The sequence below is a fragment of the Schistocerca serialis genome, chromosome 1 (assembly GCF_023864345.2).
Source record: "Schistocerca serialis cubense isolate TAMUIC-IGC-003099 chromosome 1, iqSchSeri2.2, whole genome shotgun sequence".
NCBI classification, from domain to species: domain Eukaryota; kingdom Metazoa; phylum Arthropoda; class Insecta; order Orthoptera; family Acrididae; genus Schistocerca; species Schistocerca serialis.
The window spans coordinates 1,138,903,504-1,138,923,691 of NC_064638.1; the positions used below are offsets into that span (position 1 = coordinate 1,138,903,504).

The 20,188-nt window shown below is 42.0% G+C and overlaps 1 protein-coding gene across 1 annotated transcript in view; it reads right to left on the reverse strand.

Annotated features, from left to right (window-relative positions):
* LOC126459498 (putative inorganic phosphate cotransporter) overlaps nucleotides 1–20,188 on the reverse strand; it is a 67,257-nt gene that overhangs the window by 293 nt on the left and 46,776 nt on the right. The window contains exon 7 of the mRNA XM_050095864.1: nucleotides 712–847. Within this exon, the coding sequence (XP_049951821.1) occupies nucleotides 712–847 (136 nt within the window). The remainder of the gene's footprint in view (nucleotides 1–711; nucleotides 848–20,188) is intronic.

The following is a 20,188-nucleotide window of genomic DNA, read 5'->3' on the forward strand; positions in this document are numbered from 1 at the left end:
TCTCAAGTGTTCCATCCTAGCATTTGCTTCAATATGGCTTTGTAGAAAAATGGAGACCTGCCGTTTTTAGACGCCTTGGTCCGCAGAAAAAGTGACGGTTTCGTGAGTCACAATGTGTCCCATAAACCAACCCACACTGCTCTACATCTGCAAGATAGGATCTGCCATCACCCATCGCAACGCAGTGGTGTATTACGGACTCTCAGTCATAGGGCTAGACTTATCTCAGATCCAGAGAGCATATCAGCAGAGTTTATCCATCTTCGCTCTGTGTTTGTGCAGTAGGGTGCTCTGATATACAGATTCGAAATATGTTTCAACCGGCACGCACTAAACCTCGAGAATTGTCAGAAGAAACGGACAATTTCGTGTTCTCATTTCCATATTCAAGCGTTCTGTAATCTTCTGAACTGCAACGAAAGCCACGACTAGAATGCTTTGGGTGTATTAATTCATTTGGCGCCATGTTGCAAAAGTAAAGTAGACGTGATTGGACTCAAATTTTTCACACCTATGTGAACGGTTACTGACGCAAGTTAAAGGGAATTGGCGCACGTAAACATGCAACTCACTTTACAGATACATGTTACCTAACATAATTATTTGACAAATGATTATAAATGTTAAGTTCGTATGACAATATGGTAATAACTCTGAGAGAACTTCTAGCAGCACTAATAGCACTACATCTAAAGTATTCAAGGAACTCACCTGTTTTCTTTCCTCTCGAATAGTTAGGGTCGTTCCAAGGTTGAACTTCGCCATCACCGAAAATAACGAAAATCAGATTGCCCACAAAGAAGACTCCAGCTGCTGTGAGGAATACAATTCTCCACTCTTGAATGGTCTGTATGAAAAAATTGAAAAAAGCTCAAAGTTAATGGAACAAACGTTCTCACAAGTTGATTATAAAGATCTCTAGTCAGTAGTTTACATATTATACTTTAACTAACCAGCTCAGAAGTCACAGCCAAAATATATGAAACTGGCTTCTCACTGATTTATGCAGAAATGCAGCTGTAGTAGTTATGCAAGTAGTGAGTTACCGAGAGTTCTGGCACACTTTTGATATCAAATTGAGATGATAATCAAATTGAACAATTAATACCCCAACCCTCTCACTTTAACCTATTGTTATGTAAACTGACTGATGATTCCCTAGATATACCTTTATTTATGACCTCCTGGGGAAAATCTGTCCCTCTGAGAAACACCCCATCTCTCCCCCTCCTACTCTCCCACTCCTCTGTGAAAGAGACACTTTTTTGTTATCCCTCCACAGTTTAGTTCTGATTCCCATTTCATGCTATTGGGAAATCCCCCACCCCTTCCCTCCCTCCTCAAGTTCCCTCTCCCCACCCCTCATCTGGAAAATGGCAGCTAAAAGACTCAGTCTGTGCTGAGAGGAAATATCTCATGACACGAAATTCAAATCAATGTCAATAATATATTGCTTAATTCAATTTGCATAGCCTTCATTTAAGGGGAGACTAAGCCAAATGGGCTCAAAAAATCGATTTTTAGATTTTTGAATACTTGAAATGTCCGCTCTTTCCTGCATAAAATAGTTTTTGTTTCAAGTAATTACGACGACTTTTTTGTGAACTATGACGGCTTTCCTGATGATCTGTGCCATCTGGAATGTAAATGCCACGCCTTCTTTTTTGCCCCATGCAGAGATATTGCACAGTTTTCCTTCCTTATTTGTACATTATTTCCTGCTTCTATTGTTTTATAGTGTCATGTTATCATACCCAGTATCCACTATCGATATTCATCGTTCTCACCGTTTTTGTTATTGTTTTCGAGCGCTATTGGTTGTACTTAGTGAAGTTTGTTGTGTGTGAACTAAGTGCTCATGCATATTTTCTCTGGTTACTCATGTTTTCATAAAAATGCCGCAAATACAGAAATTCTCACCTACATTAAAATTGAGAGGAAATAAATACGTAAAGGTAAATGAGGTTAGTGGGTCAAAGAACAAAAGAACGGTTCAAATGGCTCTGAGCACTATGGGTCTTGACATTTGAGGTCGTCAGTCCCCTAGACTTAGAACTTCTAAAACCTAACTGACCTAAGGACATCACAGCCACCCATGCCCAAGGCAGGGTTCGAACCAGCGATCGTAGCAGCAGCGCAGTTCCGGACTGAAGCGCCTAGAACCGCTCGACCACAATGGCCGGCAACACAAGAATGTTAGACGTAAAGATTATTAGTACCTCAAGAAAGAAATTGCAGTCTCTTCAAGGAGTTTCCTCCCAGTCAGCTTGTGGAGATGAACACTCTTTTCGAAATATTGTGGTAATCTTAGCACGCTGTGTGATCTCATTTTCAAAAATATTGTGTGCAGAATACCTCGTGGGGACGTATCCTCGGCAGAGAATCAGTGTCTTCACAAAGGAATTGCATCAAACTTGACCTAAAATTATAGAAAATATGATGCAGTGCCTACAGCAATGACATCAGAAATGACAAGTAACAATTTGTAAGGTTAGTTTATGGTCTCAGATCTGTTTGTAAAGGGATGGAGGCGGGTAAACTCTTGTGTGCATCACTTGACATTTCAAATCGAAATGCAAAATTTATGACTTCCAAAAACTGGAACTGTTGCTGCTGAAGTTTGTAACACGTCAGTGATGGAAACAGATGAAGAAGCACTTAAGGAAAGTAATGATAGTGAAAGTGGTGATATTTGTGCATGTTTTGATGGCAGCTGGCACAAACGTGGAAACACTTCACTAAATTGTGTCATGACACATTATTTGATACAAGCGCAGTAATTGGTGCAGAGCTTCTAAGCGAGTACTGTAAAACGTGTGGCAGTGAAACTGAGAAAGAAGATGAACATAACTGTCAGATGAATTATACTAGTTCCATTGGTGGGATAGAAGTAGCAGTAATTTTCGGGATTTTTAATCGTTCAATGGCAAACATTGGTGTCAGATACACACAGTATTTACGGGAATGTGACAGCACAGCTTATGACCGGATAGGTGGAGAAAAACCCTATGGTCCGAATGTTACACTTTCTGAATTATAATGCATTGGGCATGACCAGAAGAGAATGGGATCCAGATTGAGAAAATTATTAAAAGAAAACTCAAAAATAGTACTGGAAGATGGTAAGAAGATAGGTGATGATAAAGGCTGCCCAGCAAATGTTGAAATAGATAGATTACAGAACTACACTCCTGGAAATGGAAAAAAGAACACATTGACACCGGTGTGTCAGACCCACCATACTTGCTCCGGACACTGCGAGAGGGCTGTACAAGCAATGATCACACGCACGGCACAGCGGACACACCAGGAACCGCGGTGTTGGCCGTCGAATGGCGCTAGCTGCGCAGCATTTGTGCACCGCCGCCGTCAGTGTCAGCCAGTTTGCCGTGGCATACGGAGCTCCATCGCAGTCTTTAACACTGGTAGCATGCCGCGACAGCGTGGACGTGAACCGTATGTGCAGTTGACGGACTTTGAGCGAGGGCGTATAGTGGGCATGCGGGAGGCCGGGTGGACGTACCGCCGAATTGCTCAACACGTGGGGCGTGAGGTCTCCACAGTACATCGATGTTGTCGCCAGTGGTCGGCGGAAGGTGCACGTGCCCGTCGACCTGGGACCGGACCGCAGCGACTCACGGATGCACGCCAAGACCGTAGGATCCTACGCAGTGCCGTAGGGGACCGCACCGCCACTTCCCAGCAAATTAGGGACACTGTTGCTCCTGGGGTATCGGCGAGGACCATTCGCAACCGTCTCCATGAAGCTGGGCTACGGTCCCGCACACCGTTAGGCCGTCTTCCGCTCACGCCCCAACATCGTGCAGCCCGCCTCCAGTGGTGTCGCGACAGGCGTGAATGGAGGGACGAATGGAGACGTGTCGTCTTCAGCGATGAGAGTCGCTTCTGCCTTGGTGCCAATGATGGTCGTATGCGTGTTTGGCGCCGTGCAGGTGAGCGCCACAATCAGGACTGCATACGACAGAGGCACACAGGGCCAACATCCGGCATCATGGTGTGGGGAGCGATCTCCTACACTGGCCGTACACCACTGATGATCGTCGAGGGGACACTGAATAGTGCACGGTACATCCAAACCGTCATCGAACCCATCGTTCTACCATTCCTAGACCGGCAAGGGAACTTGCTGTTCCAACAGGACAATGCACGTCCGCATGTATCCCGTGCCACCCAACGTGCTCTAGAAGGTGTAAGTCAACTACCCTGGCCAGCAAGATCTCCGGATCTGTCCCCCATTGAGCATGTTTGGGACTGAATGAAGCGTCGTCTCACGCGGTCTGCACGTCCAGCACGAACGCTGGTCCAACTGAGGCGCCAGGTGGAAATGGCATGGCAAGCCGTTCCACAGGACTACATCCAGCATCTCTACGATCGTCTCCATGGGAGAATAGCAGCCTGCATTGCTGCGAAAGGTGGATATACACTGTACTAGTGCCGACATTGTGCATGCTCTGTTGCCTGTGTCTATGTGCCTGTGGTTCTGTCAGTGTGATCATGTGATGTATCTGACCCCAGGAATGTGTCAATAAAGTTTCCCCTTCCTGGGACAATGAATTCACGGTGTTCTTATTTCAATTTCCAGGAATGTATTATGGCTTGGCCATTAGAATTGTTGGGAGTTTAGAAAACATGAAAAAGGTTTTACTGACTGTCTCTTCCCTAAGCTTTCCACAAATGAAAATCCTCAGCACTGTCTTTGCCTGAACGATCCTGACACTTGGTGCAAGTGCAGGATGAAGTGCAAAATATGACCACAAACATTATTTACCTGCAGCGGTAATGAATGAAATTAAAGCTACATTTAGAGATCTTTATAAAGACACTATGTTGACGAAATGTCTTCATGGTCAAACGCAAAATTTAGACAAATGTGTGAATTCTGTCATTTCGAGCCAGTAACCGAAAACTGTATTTATTCAGATTACAACTCTCAAATTTGATGTTTATGATGCTATTTTACGCTTCAGTGATTGTGTAACAAGGAAACTGGATCTTTTGGAAGTATTGGGCATAAAATATAATGGAAATATTGCCAAATCCTTGCTGCAAATAGATAGAGAGAGAATCTGCAAATCAGAAATTGCTAATTTAAAATGCACAAAACAAGCTAGACAGAAAAGAAGAGGGACCAAGCGAAGAAAAGAAGATCAGTATGTTTCAGATGATGCTCAGTTAGGTGCAGGAAAATATTAATAGTAAGTAATTCTTCTCAATAACTAAACTAACATTGCAATACTAAACTTTAAATTTATTTTTATCAAAAACTACTTTTTCCACTTTCGGTTACCATCATTTTCTCAGCTAAATGGGCTAGAAAAATGAAATGTGGTCAGTTTGTACTCAGCATGGTAGTACCTTATTGCAAGCAAATTGAGAACCACCAATCTACCAGCAACTGTTCCGTAATAATTAATGTATTAAGAAAAGTGAAATTTTATTTGTGAAAGAAAAAAAAGTCTTCAAATCCATAAGAACTATTTTGTTAATTTTACTTGTAAATACAAGAATATATGTTACACACATTCAGTAAAAATTCAACTGTTTTAACACTTATAGTCCTACCGAAAAGTGTACCTATTCAAAGGGTGAAATTACATTAGCAGAATTGGGGATAAAATAGCTGTCCGTCTCCCCTTAATCACTTTTTGAAAGACATGGCTCACGTTTGCACCACTCACTCGCGCTTCCCCTCTAACTTAATCATTGTAATCGCTGACGGATGCCGTTTTCGATACTAAACACCACCAACTGTGGACCAGAAGTCAGCAGCCTTTGATACTCGATAGCCGGAGAGCCACCTCTGCTCTCTCCTGTAGCTACTTCCAGTTGTAACGTCTGCACCTCAGCACTGCAAACCAAAAGACGTGCCTAACTGCCCAAGGGATCCCCATTTGTTCTTGCGGTTCCCAAACGTAGCATCAGGTGGCAGCATTCCTTTGGTCAAGAAATTACAGATTCACTTCCTTTGTCTGTCACTCTTAAAAAGTTAATTCCCGTATGTGTGAAAACATGCATGAACCAACATGTCCAAAAATGGAGACAGAGGTCTTCATCCCTCATCAGAAAACTGTTCTCCTATTGGCGAATGTGGGGACAAAGGGACAGCTGGCACAATTGTGATATTAAAAATGGTGCGAAATAGTCCGTTTGCATTACACGAGCAAATTAATTATTTAACAGTTTACAGGAGTCAAATAGATTGCTTACTACACTCAACCACCTTATGGTGATTCTTCTTTGTAACAAAACCTAGTTTTAATGTTTGAGAGTCACACACGAAAATTTTTAAAATCAAGTAATTAAATTTCCACCGCAAATAGATCATAGCTCGAAGTATATTGGAGGTCTTCTATGCGCCGACGTTTGAGGGCACAGGGACATTCCTCCTTCACAATGTTTTCACCAAATATATCGGACGAAAAAACTTTTCGAGCGCACACACACACACACATACACACACACACACACACACACACACACACACACACACACACACACACACACACACATACAACTGCGAAATGTGCCATCCACTGACTGCTAGAGAGCTCCTAAAACGCTGCTGAGGAGATGCCAGCAAACAGTGGGTACACCACCTGTTGCGTGGACATCTCCAGCCGTACCATACGCTCAGAGTCTGTACAGACTGTCGTCTTGACCACCAAAGATTGAACCGATCAATTTACACGGAGGGGGGAATAATCGTCCAGCGCAAGCACTCGCCATATTGAATCTTCTCACACAACACATACATCCATTTTTCCGTCGCTCAATCAGCATACTGGTTACTTCGCTATTACCTATCCAGAGGACGCTGCTGCCGGGAGTTCCCGCAGTTGCAGGCAAGTGCCGACAGGTCGGGTTATTTTTTCTAACTATAACGGTACTTTGCGGGCAGGCGTGTCAATTAGCATCTTATTAATTAAAATGGGGGATAAATAGACTTTATTTTGGAAGAATAAAAAAGGGGAAAGTAATACGAAACTAAGAAGCAATATAATGAAAAGTAATAAAAAGCAAAGTAGCAAAGACCAATCCGGACAGAAAGATGTAGGGGCGCGTTTGTTTTTTAAAACATATAAAAGAACATGTAACACATTATTGAGCTCTGTACCTTCAGTTATAGCGATCGGGCTAGTCGATAAAAAGTGGTACGCGACTGCGAAATTCGTTAAGGAGATATTTAAAGACTCTTCAAGCACGTCTGAAATACATTACGTGTGACGAAGTGATCAGAGACGTTTATTGTCGGGTGGAGTGAAAATGAATCCGACAATATAATTCGAACTTAGTGTTAGCTGGGAAAAATACTCTTGGGAAACTATTATCGTTGCGGAACCCAAGAAAGTTGTGCGCAACGGAAAGCTATAGTTCACGTAATTCTGCATTTTATAAAATGGTGAAACGCGTGTGCGCAGAACATTAATAGAATCTTATCCTTGGACGGTTGCGGGGGTAACTGATACAAACAACGCGCCAGGATAAAAAAATAGTTCGCTTATTAACTACCAGATATTAATTAACGGGGACCTAAAATACTAAAAAAGAAGGATAGGATCATCACCTCCAATCCCGATTCGTATTTCATATTCAATTAGTGAAAAGAGAAGTGTTAATAAACAAACTACATTTCAGTTTTATCCACGATTTTGGTTTCATTACGTAGTCTTGATTACTTGATAAACAATATCTGTAGAAGTTGTATACAACGTATCGTCATAATATTTAGCCAACCAATATTGTGGGACACCAAAAATGTAAATGCATGAAATTGTTCTTACAGCGGATGTATAATGTGTGTGTGCGACGGACTATATTGAGAAACTGAACATCCATTACGTACTTGCATGTTTATCTGCGAAAATGTTCCTTGTCGGTACATCAGCATAGAGTTCGAATAGAATCGCTGAAACATTGCAAACCATTCAGATTAATCGAACATCTAAATACGAATAATGCTGGTACCACCAGGATGTGTCCTTTCTCCTCAACCCCGTGGCAGTAATTGAATTAAGAGTCAGCCGGGAAATACATTTAAATCAATTGACGACCATTGAATTTTCAAACGTCCACTGCCATGTATGAAGCCGAGTGACACCACGAGTGTTAACGTCGATCGAGGGGTGTCGTCGTGATCGTATTGAATGACATTGAGCGGTTATATAACTAACCGGTCGTCACAGGCTAAACTGCAGGTTCCTGTCAGCCAAGGTCCATAACTGCCGCTGCCGCTGACTGCTGCACAGATGCACCCTGTATGTATTAACTGCAATTCCGTCCTGACAAGACACACCACAGCTAAAAAATTCCACTTACTCGTACTTTATCTGAGACACGGATGTTATTGTCCATAAATCTCGAATTTCTCAAGCAAAATAAAGATTCCTTCCTTTTATAGGAGTTATTTTCGAAGACAGAAGAAATACATGAATTTTCACATCGCTAAAGTATGGTTACTTGTTGGGAAAATCCTGTAGAACAATATCGCATAGGCTATATTTCATCTAAGTATTCTCTTATCAGATAAAAGAAATCTGTTCTTGTCAGTTTAACGTCTCATACGTACTGCACCATAGCACAAGAATATTGTTGTTGTGGTCTTCAGTCCTGAGACTGGTTTGATGCAGCTCTCCATGCTACTCTATCCTGTGCAAGCTTCTTCATCTCCCAGTACCTACTGCAACCTACATCCTTCTGTATCTGTTTAGTGTATTCATCTCTAGGTCTCCCTCTATGATTTTTACCCTCCACGCTGCCCTCCAATGCTAAATTTGTGATCCCTTGATGCCTCAGAACATGCCCTACCGACCGGTCCCTTCTTCTAGTCAAATTGTGCCACAAACTTCTCTTTTCCCTAATCCTATTCAATACCTCTTCATTAGTTATGTGATCTACCCGTCTAATCTTCAGCATTCTTCTGTAGCACCACATTTCGAAAGCTTCTATTCTCTTCTTGTCCAACCTAATTATCGTCCATGTTTCACTTCCATACATGGCTACACTCCATACAAATACACCCGACTTAATTCGACTACATTCCATTATCCTCATTTTGCTTTTGTTGATGTTCATCTTATATCCTCCTTTCAAGACACTATCCATTCCGTTCAACTGCTCTTCCAAGTCCTTTGCTGTCTCTGACAGAATTACAATGTCATCGGTGAGCCTCAAAGTTTTTATTTCTTCTCCATGGATTTTAATACCTACTCCGAATTTTTCTTTTGTTTCCTTCACTGCTTGCTCAATATACAGAATGAACAACATCGGGGAGAGGCTACAACCCTGTCTCACTCCCTTCCCAACCACTGCTTCCCCTCATGTCCCTCGACTCTTATAACTGCCATCTGGTTTCTGTACAAATCGTAAATAGCCTTTCGCTCCCTGTATTTTACCCCTGCCACCTTCAGAATTTGAAAGAGAGTATTCGAGTCAACATTGTCGAAAGCTTTCTCTAAGTCTACAAATGCTAGAAACGTAGGTTTACCTTTCCTTAATCTAGCTTCTAAGATAAGTCGTAGGGTCAGTATTGCCTCACGTGTTCCAATATTTCTACAGAATCCAAACTGATCTAGCCCGAGGTCGGCTTCTACCAGTGTTTCCATTCGTCTGTAAAGAATTCGCGTTAGTATTTTGCATCCGTGACTTATTAAACTTATTGTTCGGTAATTTTCACATCTGTCAACACCTGTTTTCTTTGGGATTGGAATTATTATATTCTTCTTGAAGTCTGAGAATATTAAACTCATTTTTGGCTCATGATTGAGTGCTAGGAGCATTCTCTACATCTGTCACAGGATTCTCTTAAAGCAGCCAGACGCCTCGTCACCTATGAAGTGTCTTTCGGCAGCAGCTCAGACGAGTTGTAAATATCAGGAGATGTAAATATCAGGTTTGTACTACGTATCACTTCATAAATTCAGTAATATAGCTCATTTTATTATAATGGTCTTCTCTCCCTGTGTTGATGGGAGATTGTAGTTTCATTAAAAGATATTGCCACAAAGATAAAACAGTTTGCGAATCATGTCTGTGGTATTCTTGCCCTCACTTCCACCAGAATGACTGACTAATTAATGAAACTGAACGTGAGAGTGCCTTTGGATGGCAAGTGGTTTTTTCCTGCACCAGATTGCAATATCCGGGTAGCTCATATGGGAATCCTGGGAAGGAGGGCGATGTTCTTTTCAAGGAATTGTCTTGAGAAAATTTAGGGAACCGACATTTGAAGCTGACTGCAAGCAGTTTCAACTGCCGCTAACGTATATTTGGGATAAGGACCACGAAGATAAGATATTAGAAATTAGTGCCAGTATGGAGTCATATAGCTAGTCTTTTTCCCTCACTCTGTTTGAGGATGTAATAGGCAAGGAAATGACTAGTAGTGGTACACGGTGCCTTCCGCCACACACCATACGATGGTTGGGAAGTAAGCATATAGATGTAAATGCAAATTTAGTCTACATTCTAAGACATCACTCCATGCATTTAAAGGTACACAAAACTGACGGAAGAATTTTGTCCATTATTTATCGAAAAAACAAAAGACAGAACTTCTGCTGCTCGTTGTCTCTCAGTAAATATCTTCGTATCAGCCTGAAATTTTCTCAGTCTGCCTACAGCGTTGCCTTTCTAAGCAGCTCTACTGCTGTACTGTCAACTCATTTATTTAAAAATGTGACTGAATAAACATGAACAGTTGTCCGCTGCATGAAGTATTACCATAGTGTACTCTCCAGTGTGTACTGGTGTACCAACAGACGTGCAAAGGGTGTAGTCTTACGTTTTTACAACGAATACTGTGACCCAACAGCACAGATAGCGGATATAGCGCTAAAATCAATTAAATCTCCAGCTAAATAAATGTAATCTCACACTCATGATATGAGCTTATGCTTGGTACAATGATTATACGATTACTCAATCAAGAATATTGAATCTTGCCATGGATATACTAAAAAACAAGCACTTCACATGATCTAAAACTCCTTAAACATAAATTCAGCTAGCATGTTCCACACACTATGGTGAGTGGAAGACTTCACTAATAATGCAATTCTGGTAGGACCAAACAACAACATGATCATCAATACTAAGCGAACATTTCAGGATCGGTAGATGTGACTTATGGGGAAGGGACCAGTTTGTCTTAGGAGGCGAGAACAGTAATCCGCTTATAAATGAGCAACTACTAAAACCACAAAATAGAAACGATTATGTTATGCTACAATTGCATCCCCTCCATGATTCTACAGGAAGATGGAACACTGTAATAAGTACAACTATCGGCAAAAAACTTCCACCAGAACAATTCATGTGTGTTCACGTTGATGTGTCGACATAGACTAAGCATCTTAGAGCTAGTCTTACCTCCCCTCAGAACTGAATTGAGCATGAGTCACAAAAAATTGTCTCTTTTCCCAGAGGTTAGTGGAGGGGGAGGAGTTTTTCAGTTGGACGGATTATCCCTAGGGGATCATAAATCAATTAACATAACAGTAGGTATCCCCAGGGAATCATAAATCAGCTGGTATAACAATAGGTTAAGAGGAGGGGAGGGGTAATTAATTGTTCAATTTAATTGATTAGCACATCAATTTGATATCAACAGTATTCCAGCACTCTTATTACTTCACTACTTATGCAGTGTGTTGAATTGTACAGCTTGTTGTGCTGATTAACTTTGGTTGCCCTTTCTGAGTGCATTTACTTATTACCTTAGTATGTCTCTGATTATGTGTCTTTGGTGATGCTTCTGGCCCGAACTATTTCTACCATCACGTGAGGTATATAATGAACTTGCGTGATCCTCTAAAACTGAGCATTAATATACAAGTTTTAGTCTCTATTGTAGTTTTGGCCCCTTTGCATATGTTACAATGTGGTACTTTTTACATCCTTGTCCTTGTGACAAAAATTTACCACTCTTCAGTTCGTTTGTGGAGGTTGTCGTTGGTACTTGTTTTATGATGAATTCCATGTATTGCGAGTTCTGCTGTTTCCTAAATTCTCTGGTCCTGCTGTGGTATAGCACAGCTATTGTATTGTAGAACTCTAGGTCTGCCTCATTCTTCTCCCAGTCCATTATGTTAATCAGTTCCTGATACGGTTTTGTGGGAGAGAGCCAATGTTGAAATCTGATGTCCTCTATGAAACAAGTCTCTTTCATAACATTCATTATGACTGTCGCAACTGCCACTATGAATAGTGTCATCGCTGTGTTTGTCGATAGATTTGTCATGTTTATAATATTGTGAGAAGGTTTGATAGTTGCTGCTGCTGGTCTTTCCTGAATGTGCATACCAAAAGACGTTGCTGTTGTATATAATACATTTCCCAGGCATTTAATCGTATATTTCAGTACAATTTGCAGTGATTCATTCTGTAAAGTTACGCTGCCTTTGGATAATATTTTTCCTCCATTTCTGAATGTCATCTGAAGTTTTTTCTTCAAGTTTCTAGTCCTTTTAGTGCCTTCTGTATATCCTCTCTTATTGCTGATCCTATGTCCATGTCGTTGTGTACACAATAGTATCTGCTTCTGAGTCTTGCTCTATTACGTTTGTAACATCTGCTGATGGATCTATTTAGTATGGGTTTCACACACTTGAATAATATTCTAGAATAGCTGACACGAGTGTTTTGTGAACAACATGCTTTGTACGCAGACTACATTTTTCCAGTATTTTACTAAGTCTGCCACCTGCTTTACACAGGACTTGATTCTGTGATCATTCCATTCCTATGAACTGTTGAATCGAGGTATTTAATGTGTTGAGCGATGCCCACCTTGCCTAGCAATGAGAAAAGAGTTATATGCACTGGTGATAGATATTCAACACACTCCCAGCTATCATAAAGCACGAAAAAGGGAATGTGTATTAGTTCAAAAGAAATTTATAAAAATCTCTCATTAGCCAGTGTTTCTACAATATTTGAGTATTTAGTTTCAGGGACTGTTGTGCTACATGGCAAGTAGCAAAGTTTGTTGTAAAGCTGTGCGACAAGTGTAGTACTCTTACATGTTCTCTCTTCCACCATTTGTTAGCAATGGAAGCCTACTAATCGACAAGTGAAATGGCGGATATGATATTCTGCTACCATTTACCAATGGATGTAGCCAGCGAGCCAGTGCCCTCTGTGTTGAAAAATATCCACAGCGCTGAGTGCCATGTGATAAGGCGATTTTTCCACCACCTGAGGAACTTGGGTACCCTTCCACCTCGGAAGACTGACAGTGAAAAGCCGCGTACAGTCCGCACGCCGGACATGGTGGAATGTGTGCTGCCCTGGATGGAAGAAACCCCTGGGACCAGTGTGCGACTATTAGCAGCAGCAGCAGAAGATGTGTCTCTCACTCCCTTATCTGGGGGACACGTCGTGAACAACTGTTGTATCCATATCATCTACAGGGCATTCAGGCCCTAAGGCCACAGGGTCATTATGGCTGATGGTGGCTCTGTCGATTGCTATTACATAAGTGTGCCGCAGATCCACTGCTCACATCCAGGATTTTATTTACTGATGAGGCAGGGTTCACAGTAGATGGTGTAGTGAACTTCAATAGCCAGCATGTATTGGTAGATGTAACTCCCAAATCCTTCAGGGAAGAAGGTATCAATACCGGTTTTCAATCAACGTATGGACAGGTGTACTTGGCGATAGATTAATGGGGCCATATGTGCAACCACAAAATTTAACTGGGTAGCATTATCTGAACTTTCTCATTACTGTATTGCCTACCATACCAGAGGCTGTACCACTGCAGAAACTAATACAAATGAGGTTCATGCATGATGGCACACAAACGTACTTTCGTCGCAATGTGCGCCAACATTGGATGCAATCAGTTGAGGGCCACTGGCGGCGGATAGTTCGGGGAGGGGGGGAGAGGGGAAGGGGGGGAGGGGGCGGCCCCCATCTTGGTCTTGCTCTACCCTCAAACCTCAATCACCTAGACGTTTGGTTATGGGGACACTTGAAAGAATTGGTCTACGCCCCGCCAATCAACGATCTGTGGACACTACAGGGTCGCATCTTCTGTGCGTGACCAGCAGGTTCAGCAACATCAGGGTATACTTCAAAGGCTGTGTCGTCCCTTAGGCCACGTTGAACACCTCCTGTAAACAGGTGTCTATCGCAAGAGGTATGCCTTTCTGGACCCATGTTTATTGGACTTAACTCAGAAAGTATGTATCTCAGGGCCCACATTTATTGGACATATTTTTCTTGTTCCGATGAGTACTACCACCACTCAAAATATTTGAAACTTGTTTTCCAACCCCTCCCCCCCCCCTCCCATATATCTCCCAATCTGGGTCACTATTTGCTAATTTTGTAAGGTGTCTAACCCACTGTGCTTATTTATTAAGTACTCACAACAGAAAACTAATGTATCACAGTACCTGACGTGGAGACTGAGTACGTGCCATTAATATTTCAGTAGTCCTTAGGATGAACGAAGATTAAACACGTGGTACCAAAAAATAAAAACTGAAATATTTCACCCCTAAAAATATTTCAGTTCGTGATTTATCACAGTTTTGCTGCTTGTTATAGCTCCACATTTGATATTTTTCGGGGCACTTTCACTCTGGCGTCATAGGAAGCGAACTAGCAATACGGCTGAGTTACAGTTTATTGAAATAGAGATAACAGTTCTATTAACTGTAGTGCAAAACAAAATGAATAGCGATAGCTGTCCCTCCTATAAAAAAAAAAACAAAAGGCGAAATGCTCTTGCATTTCTCTCTTAAAAGTTTTACTTCACGTTCATTTCAGAAGTCGCATCCAGTTAATTACGATACCTATGACACCCGTATTTTTGAAAGGAATCTCTGTGCACTAGTGTTGCAATAGCATACAAAATATGCAAAGCGCTTACGGGCAAAACATTATACAATGCCATAGTCATGTGAATTTGGAGGCATGAATTCCAGCGATAAAAATTTCCTTGTGCGCATTGTAATGCTCATCCCATACCTATTCATAGTGTACGAAAAATACCACTGTAAGCAAGTATATGTGAAGGTGCCAATAGCAGATAAACAACAGCTGCTTAGTATAACAGAGGAGGCAGCAGCTTTCCCTGAAGTAGCTGCCCTCTTTCTAATTTACTCGATCAGATTTAGCTAGCACAGATATAATTAGCGTTAAGCACTGTGGTTAACACTGCATACGGATTAAGTTTCTACGATTCCCTTCTCTTTTGTTCGTGTATGTAGAATGCAGGAATGCACAGACATCTATGGCTCCATGAGCTGCTACTTGCTTAAACACTCATTCCGAAAAAGGCAATTCTTTTTTTGGTAATGAGCGTTTGAACAAGTAGCAGCTCACGGACTTCAATGATTTAAATAAGTCATTAAATTCCACGAGTTGCCACTTGTTCGAACGCTATAGTAACAAAAATGTGCCTGTTTCGAAAGTGATAAATTTAAGCTTGGTGAAAGCAAACGAAGAAGACATTTGGCGACACTGTCTGTGGCAGGCTGCTTGAATCTGCGCGCGCAACTCAGTTGGCTAACTTCAATTCTAATTAAATCGGAAATGGTACATAGGATGGAATTTTTTATCGTTTATTTCTCAGCACAGTCTACCCTGGAACACTCTGACAAGCTTTTCAGACTGTTTAAAACTACCCTGTATTTTATGAAGTACCTGCAAAGAACATTTTTCTAAAATGTCACATATTACGACAGCAGTTAGAGTTGATCAAAACCAGAAGAAAAATACCTATCATGCCATGTCCGGAAACCAATACCTGTTCAAATGGTTCAAATGGCTCTGAGTACTATGGGACTTAACAGCAATGGTCATCAGTCCCCTAGAACTTAGAACTACTTAAACCTAACTAACCTAAGGACATCACACAACACCCAGTCATCACGAGGCAGAGAAAATGCCTGACCCCGCCGGGAATCGAACCCGGGAACAATACCTGTTCATATTTGGGCCAATCTGTCTTCTTATTCCCATATGTCTGGTACACAGAAGTACGAGTAAACAGCATAGTCAGCACTGCATGTGATTGCCACTCATCCTGACACATCCTTCATCTCTTCTTCGCTGTGAATCACGTGCTCTTTTAAATACACTGGTTCCAGTTGAATTGGGTCACACGCACTGGTCAGTTTCCTGTGACGCCTGAATATTGTTAATGCATACACTAATGCCTGTGAATGTCCCCTTAGCCAGAAATCCTACGTATTCAGGTCCGGGTGAACGGGGAGGCCACGCTACCGCAACTCCTCGACAATCCATCGCCCGTAAAGCGTTGTGCTGAGGTACTGTCGCGCGATCTGTAGCAAATGTGGCGTTGCCCCGTGTTTGTGCAAGCGTAACGTATTCCAGTAACTCGATGAATTCATATCGCGCATAAATAGCTGATGTGCAGCACCTGTTACCAGTGTCGGCTGCTGTGTAAGATCACAAGAGCACGTGATCACCGTAACTTATGACACCTTACCTTTTTTTTGGTTATTTTTTTTAAATGCAGTTAAACTTAACATAGACGCTGAAATGTTTTTTTTTTTTCCTTTATTGAATTTCGATTCCCCCCCGAAGGGGGCGGGCTGCAGCAGCTTATTACGATGCTCTGCAGCCTACAGACTTTTGAAAATGTAAGAAGAAGATAAGAAACAATAAAAGCAGGCGATAAAGCGGTGACTTAAATTGTAAAACGGCGGAAAATTGCGGAAAGTTAAAACATAAAGCAAAGGGTTGGCAGTGCTAATAAAATACACAGGAAGCAGACAGGTAACATAGTAGACAGACAATTAAAAAGCATGGCGACAGTCTGGTTTATGTTCGCAACAGATATAAAAATCACACCCAGCGACAGTATGATGTCCGTTCGCAACACTTCAGAAAAGACACAGAACACTGAACACTCACTGTAAACACTGCACTAAAATGTCAGCACAAAGATGACACATCATAGCCAAGAGCAGATGGGAGGGGAGGGGGGGACCTGGACAGATGGGGGGGGGGGGAAAGGAGGGAGGAGAGGAAAAACGTAAGGGGGGGGGAACCAAAGGAGGGAAGGACTCGTAAGGGGAGGGGGGTGGGGTAGGGCAGACACGAGAGGGAATGGAAAAAGGCAGAGGAGTGAAATGCAAAAGGACTCAGGGGAGAGAAGGGGGGCAGAGAGAGGGCTGGTGGGGGGAAAAGTGGATGGAAGGGGGGGAGAGGCAGCCCAGGAAAAGGACGGAGGAAAGGAGGGGGCGTGAGGATCAGAGTTGATAGGAGGGATAAATGGAGGGAGAGAGGGCATCATCCAGGAGGGGGAGTTGATGGAAGCCACCTTGGGAAAGGAGATGAAGGGTGTAGAGATGGAGGGTAGGGGGGACACAACAGTGAAGACGTGGCAGGTGGTGGGGATGGGAGAGGAGAGGAGCAACCAGGGGGTGAGGGGGATCAAGGCGGCGGGAGGTGTAGAGTATGCGGATATGCTGAAATGTGAAAGATATGGCACTTAAATATACGCTGCTACTGCTCCTCTAGACACCATGAAAGTTGAAACTTGGCATCAGGTCGTGAGCACACCTTCTGTTGTGCATTTTTTAAGGAGCTTCCTGCATGTGCAGTTGCTGTAACGTAATTGCCTTACGGGGTTCATACTTATGGATTTGATAAACAACGTGCACGGTTCACGATGTGCACAGCTGCAAGTTTACATCAGTGCCATCAGGTGGTAGCGCGCTGTGGCAGACTTTTATCGCCATTGACTCAGCACAAATCCCGCTGGATGACAGTACATTCCTCAGATACGCCGTTCACTCACTATACAGTAAACTGAGATCGAACGTCTGTACACTTTCTAGTTATACTGACAGAAAACCTATTTTGTGGGCGTCTGAATGAGTATAGTATATTAAGTTTTGAATTTTATCATATAGTAACCCATTTGAGGCGTCGAGAATCATAAGGGTCAAAAGCAGATGACAATCGATATTGGGATTGTAGAATTTATGCATGCTTCTTGAATCTGTTAATCTTGTGAATCAGGTTTATCTGTGTTGTGGACCCACACTGTATATATGAAAATTCACGAAAAGCTCTCTAGTGAGAGAGGTCTCTGATATTCTCTTAAATGTGGGATCGACGACTGTTTTTGTGTCCTTTAGGTCCTTATGGATCTCAGCGCCTCATTTGTATTCTAGGGAAGTGACCATGTTGGTAAGCGTTACTACTCGAATTTAATCATTTCTATTAACGGCAGTTTGTGTTTGGAACTGGTTGTTTTCTATGCGGGGATCGGCTTGTGCGCAGCGTAAACATAAACTATGTTGAATCAATCTTAAATACTAACAGAAAAGTAAAACTGTGAGGTCCCGAATAGTGCCTTGGTAGCTCACTCGGTGGAGCACTTGCTCGCGAAAGACAAAGGCCCCGCGTTCGAGTCTAGGTCTGGCACACAGTTTTAATCTGCCAGGAAGTTTTATATCAGCACACTCTCCGCTGCAGAGTAAAACGTTTACTCTGGGAACAGAAAAGTGAATTACCATGAAAAGTTAGCCGCAAAGGAACCATGGCCTCCGAGACCAGATCCGTTGATTGAAAGAACGACGAAATCAAATAAGCGTGACTACAAGCGAAGAGTTAACAAAGAACTGTACAATTGGCATAAGTTATTGTGTGGATGTAATGTAATGTAAGAACACCTGATTTTCAGCTCGGAAGTTGAAAGGTGGCTACACTGAGTCACCGCGCCAGAGATTGCGCCAAAGATTATTATTCCGCCACCTCCACTGGTGCAGTAGTAGTTCAGAGGATATCGAGTGCAGTTGTTGTTCTGTTGGGGGAAAGAGTAGATGCTGTTCGGTTGGTGTAATGTATAGATGGAAGATGTTGCAATTATCACAGTGTATTTTTCGTCAATATATAATGAGGTAAAAAAAAGTATTACAGATTTCTTTCATGACAATGCCTCTTGGTCACAGGTACAGTCAACAAGGCATCTGGCTCGTGTTCATGTATTAGACTTGTAATTCTGGTTTCTATGTGCAATTATAGTATTTCTGGTTTTTCAATTAGTTCATTGTAAATGGTGTTTAAAATATCCCGTCATATTGAGGAAGAACCGAGCTAGATACATGTATGTTGAGTCATACTACCACACACAGAACAGTTAGACTTCGTAACCGGTCACACAGTTACTAAAATTATTGCATCATATTGATTTAAATTAAGCCTCCACGCAAAGTAAATTCGTGGACTAATGCTCCTTTTAGGGATCTTGTACATTTGTTCAAAAAATGGAAAAGCATGGGACTCTCATTTACGCAAAAATGCGAAACGGAGAGTTGTGAAACTTACACATTATTTAGATCTTGCCCTAAACTGTATTTACGAACGTACAACACAACGACAATCCGCAAAAATTTCTTTCTTTTAGCAGATTAGTTATGCATAAGCTTATTGATAAGCATAACTGTTATACACCTGATGCTATTAATTTAACACTCTCGAATTTATCTGAAATTGTGGACACACGGAATGTATACTCACGAGCCGCCATTGCCTGTTAGGTGAAAAGTGCATTAACTCTCAGTGCCCTCACGGACAACTCGCGCACATCAATTGATATTAAAGCGATCACTTGCATGATTGCTCGAGTTGCTCGAGTTATGGTGATTTCCTATGCCCTCTCCTATGAATCCTGCCTCATACTACAATATTACTCGTCACGAGTAAAATGGCACATATCTCACCAGATATTGGTTTCCAGGCATATCCATATGGTAACTTTTCTTCTAGTTTTGACCTGTGGGAATATGTGACACCTTTTTAACACGTCGTATAAGTTTCTTTTTATTTTTATAGAAAAATGCACGATGTCGCCTGTAAGCAGTTGAGTGCGACCATTCCATAAAATACACACATCAAAAAAAGTTTTGCATCACTTCGGTCCCGAGAGTTCGGAACCTGTACAGAACGTTGGAATAGAAATCAACATAAACATCATTTTTGCCCTTTTTATTGCTCATGAAAACCACACATTGCATGTCGTACCACCATAAAACGAGACTTTCAGAGGTGGTGGACCAGATTGCTGTACACACCGATACCTCTAATACCCAGCAGCACGTCATCTTGCATTGATGCATGCCTGTATTCGTCGTGGCATACAATCCACAAGTTCGTCAAGGCACTTTTGGTCCAGATT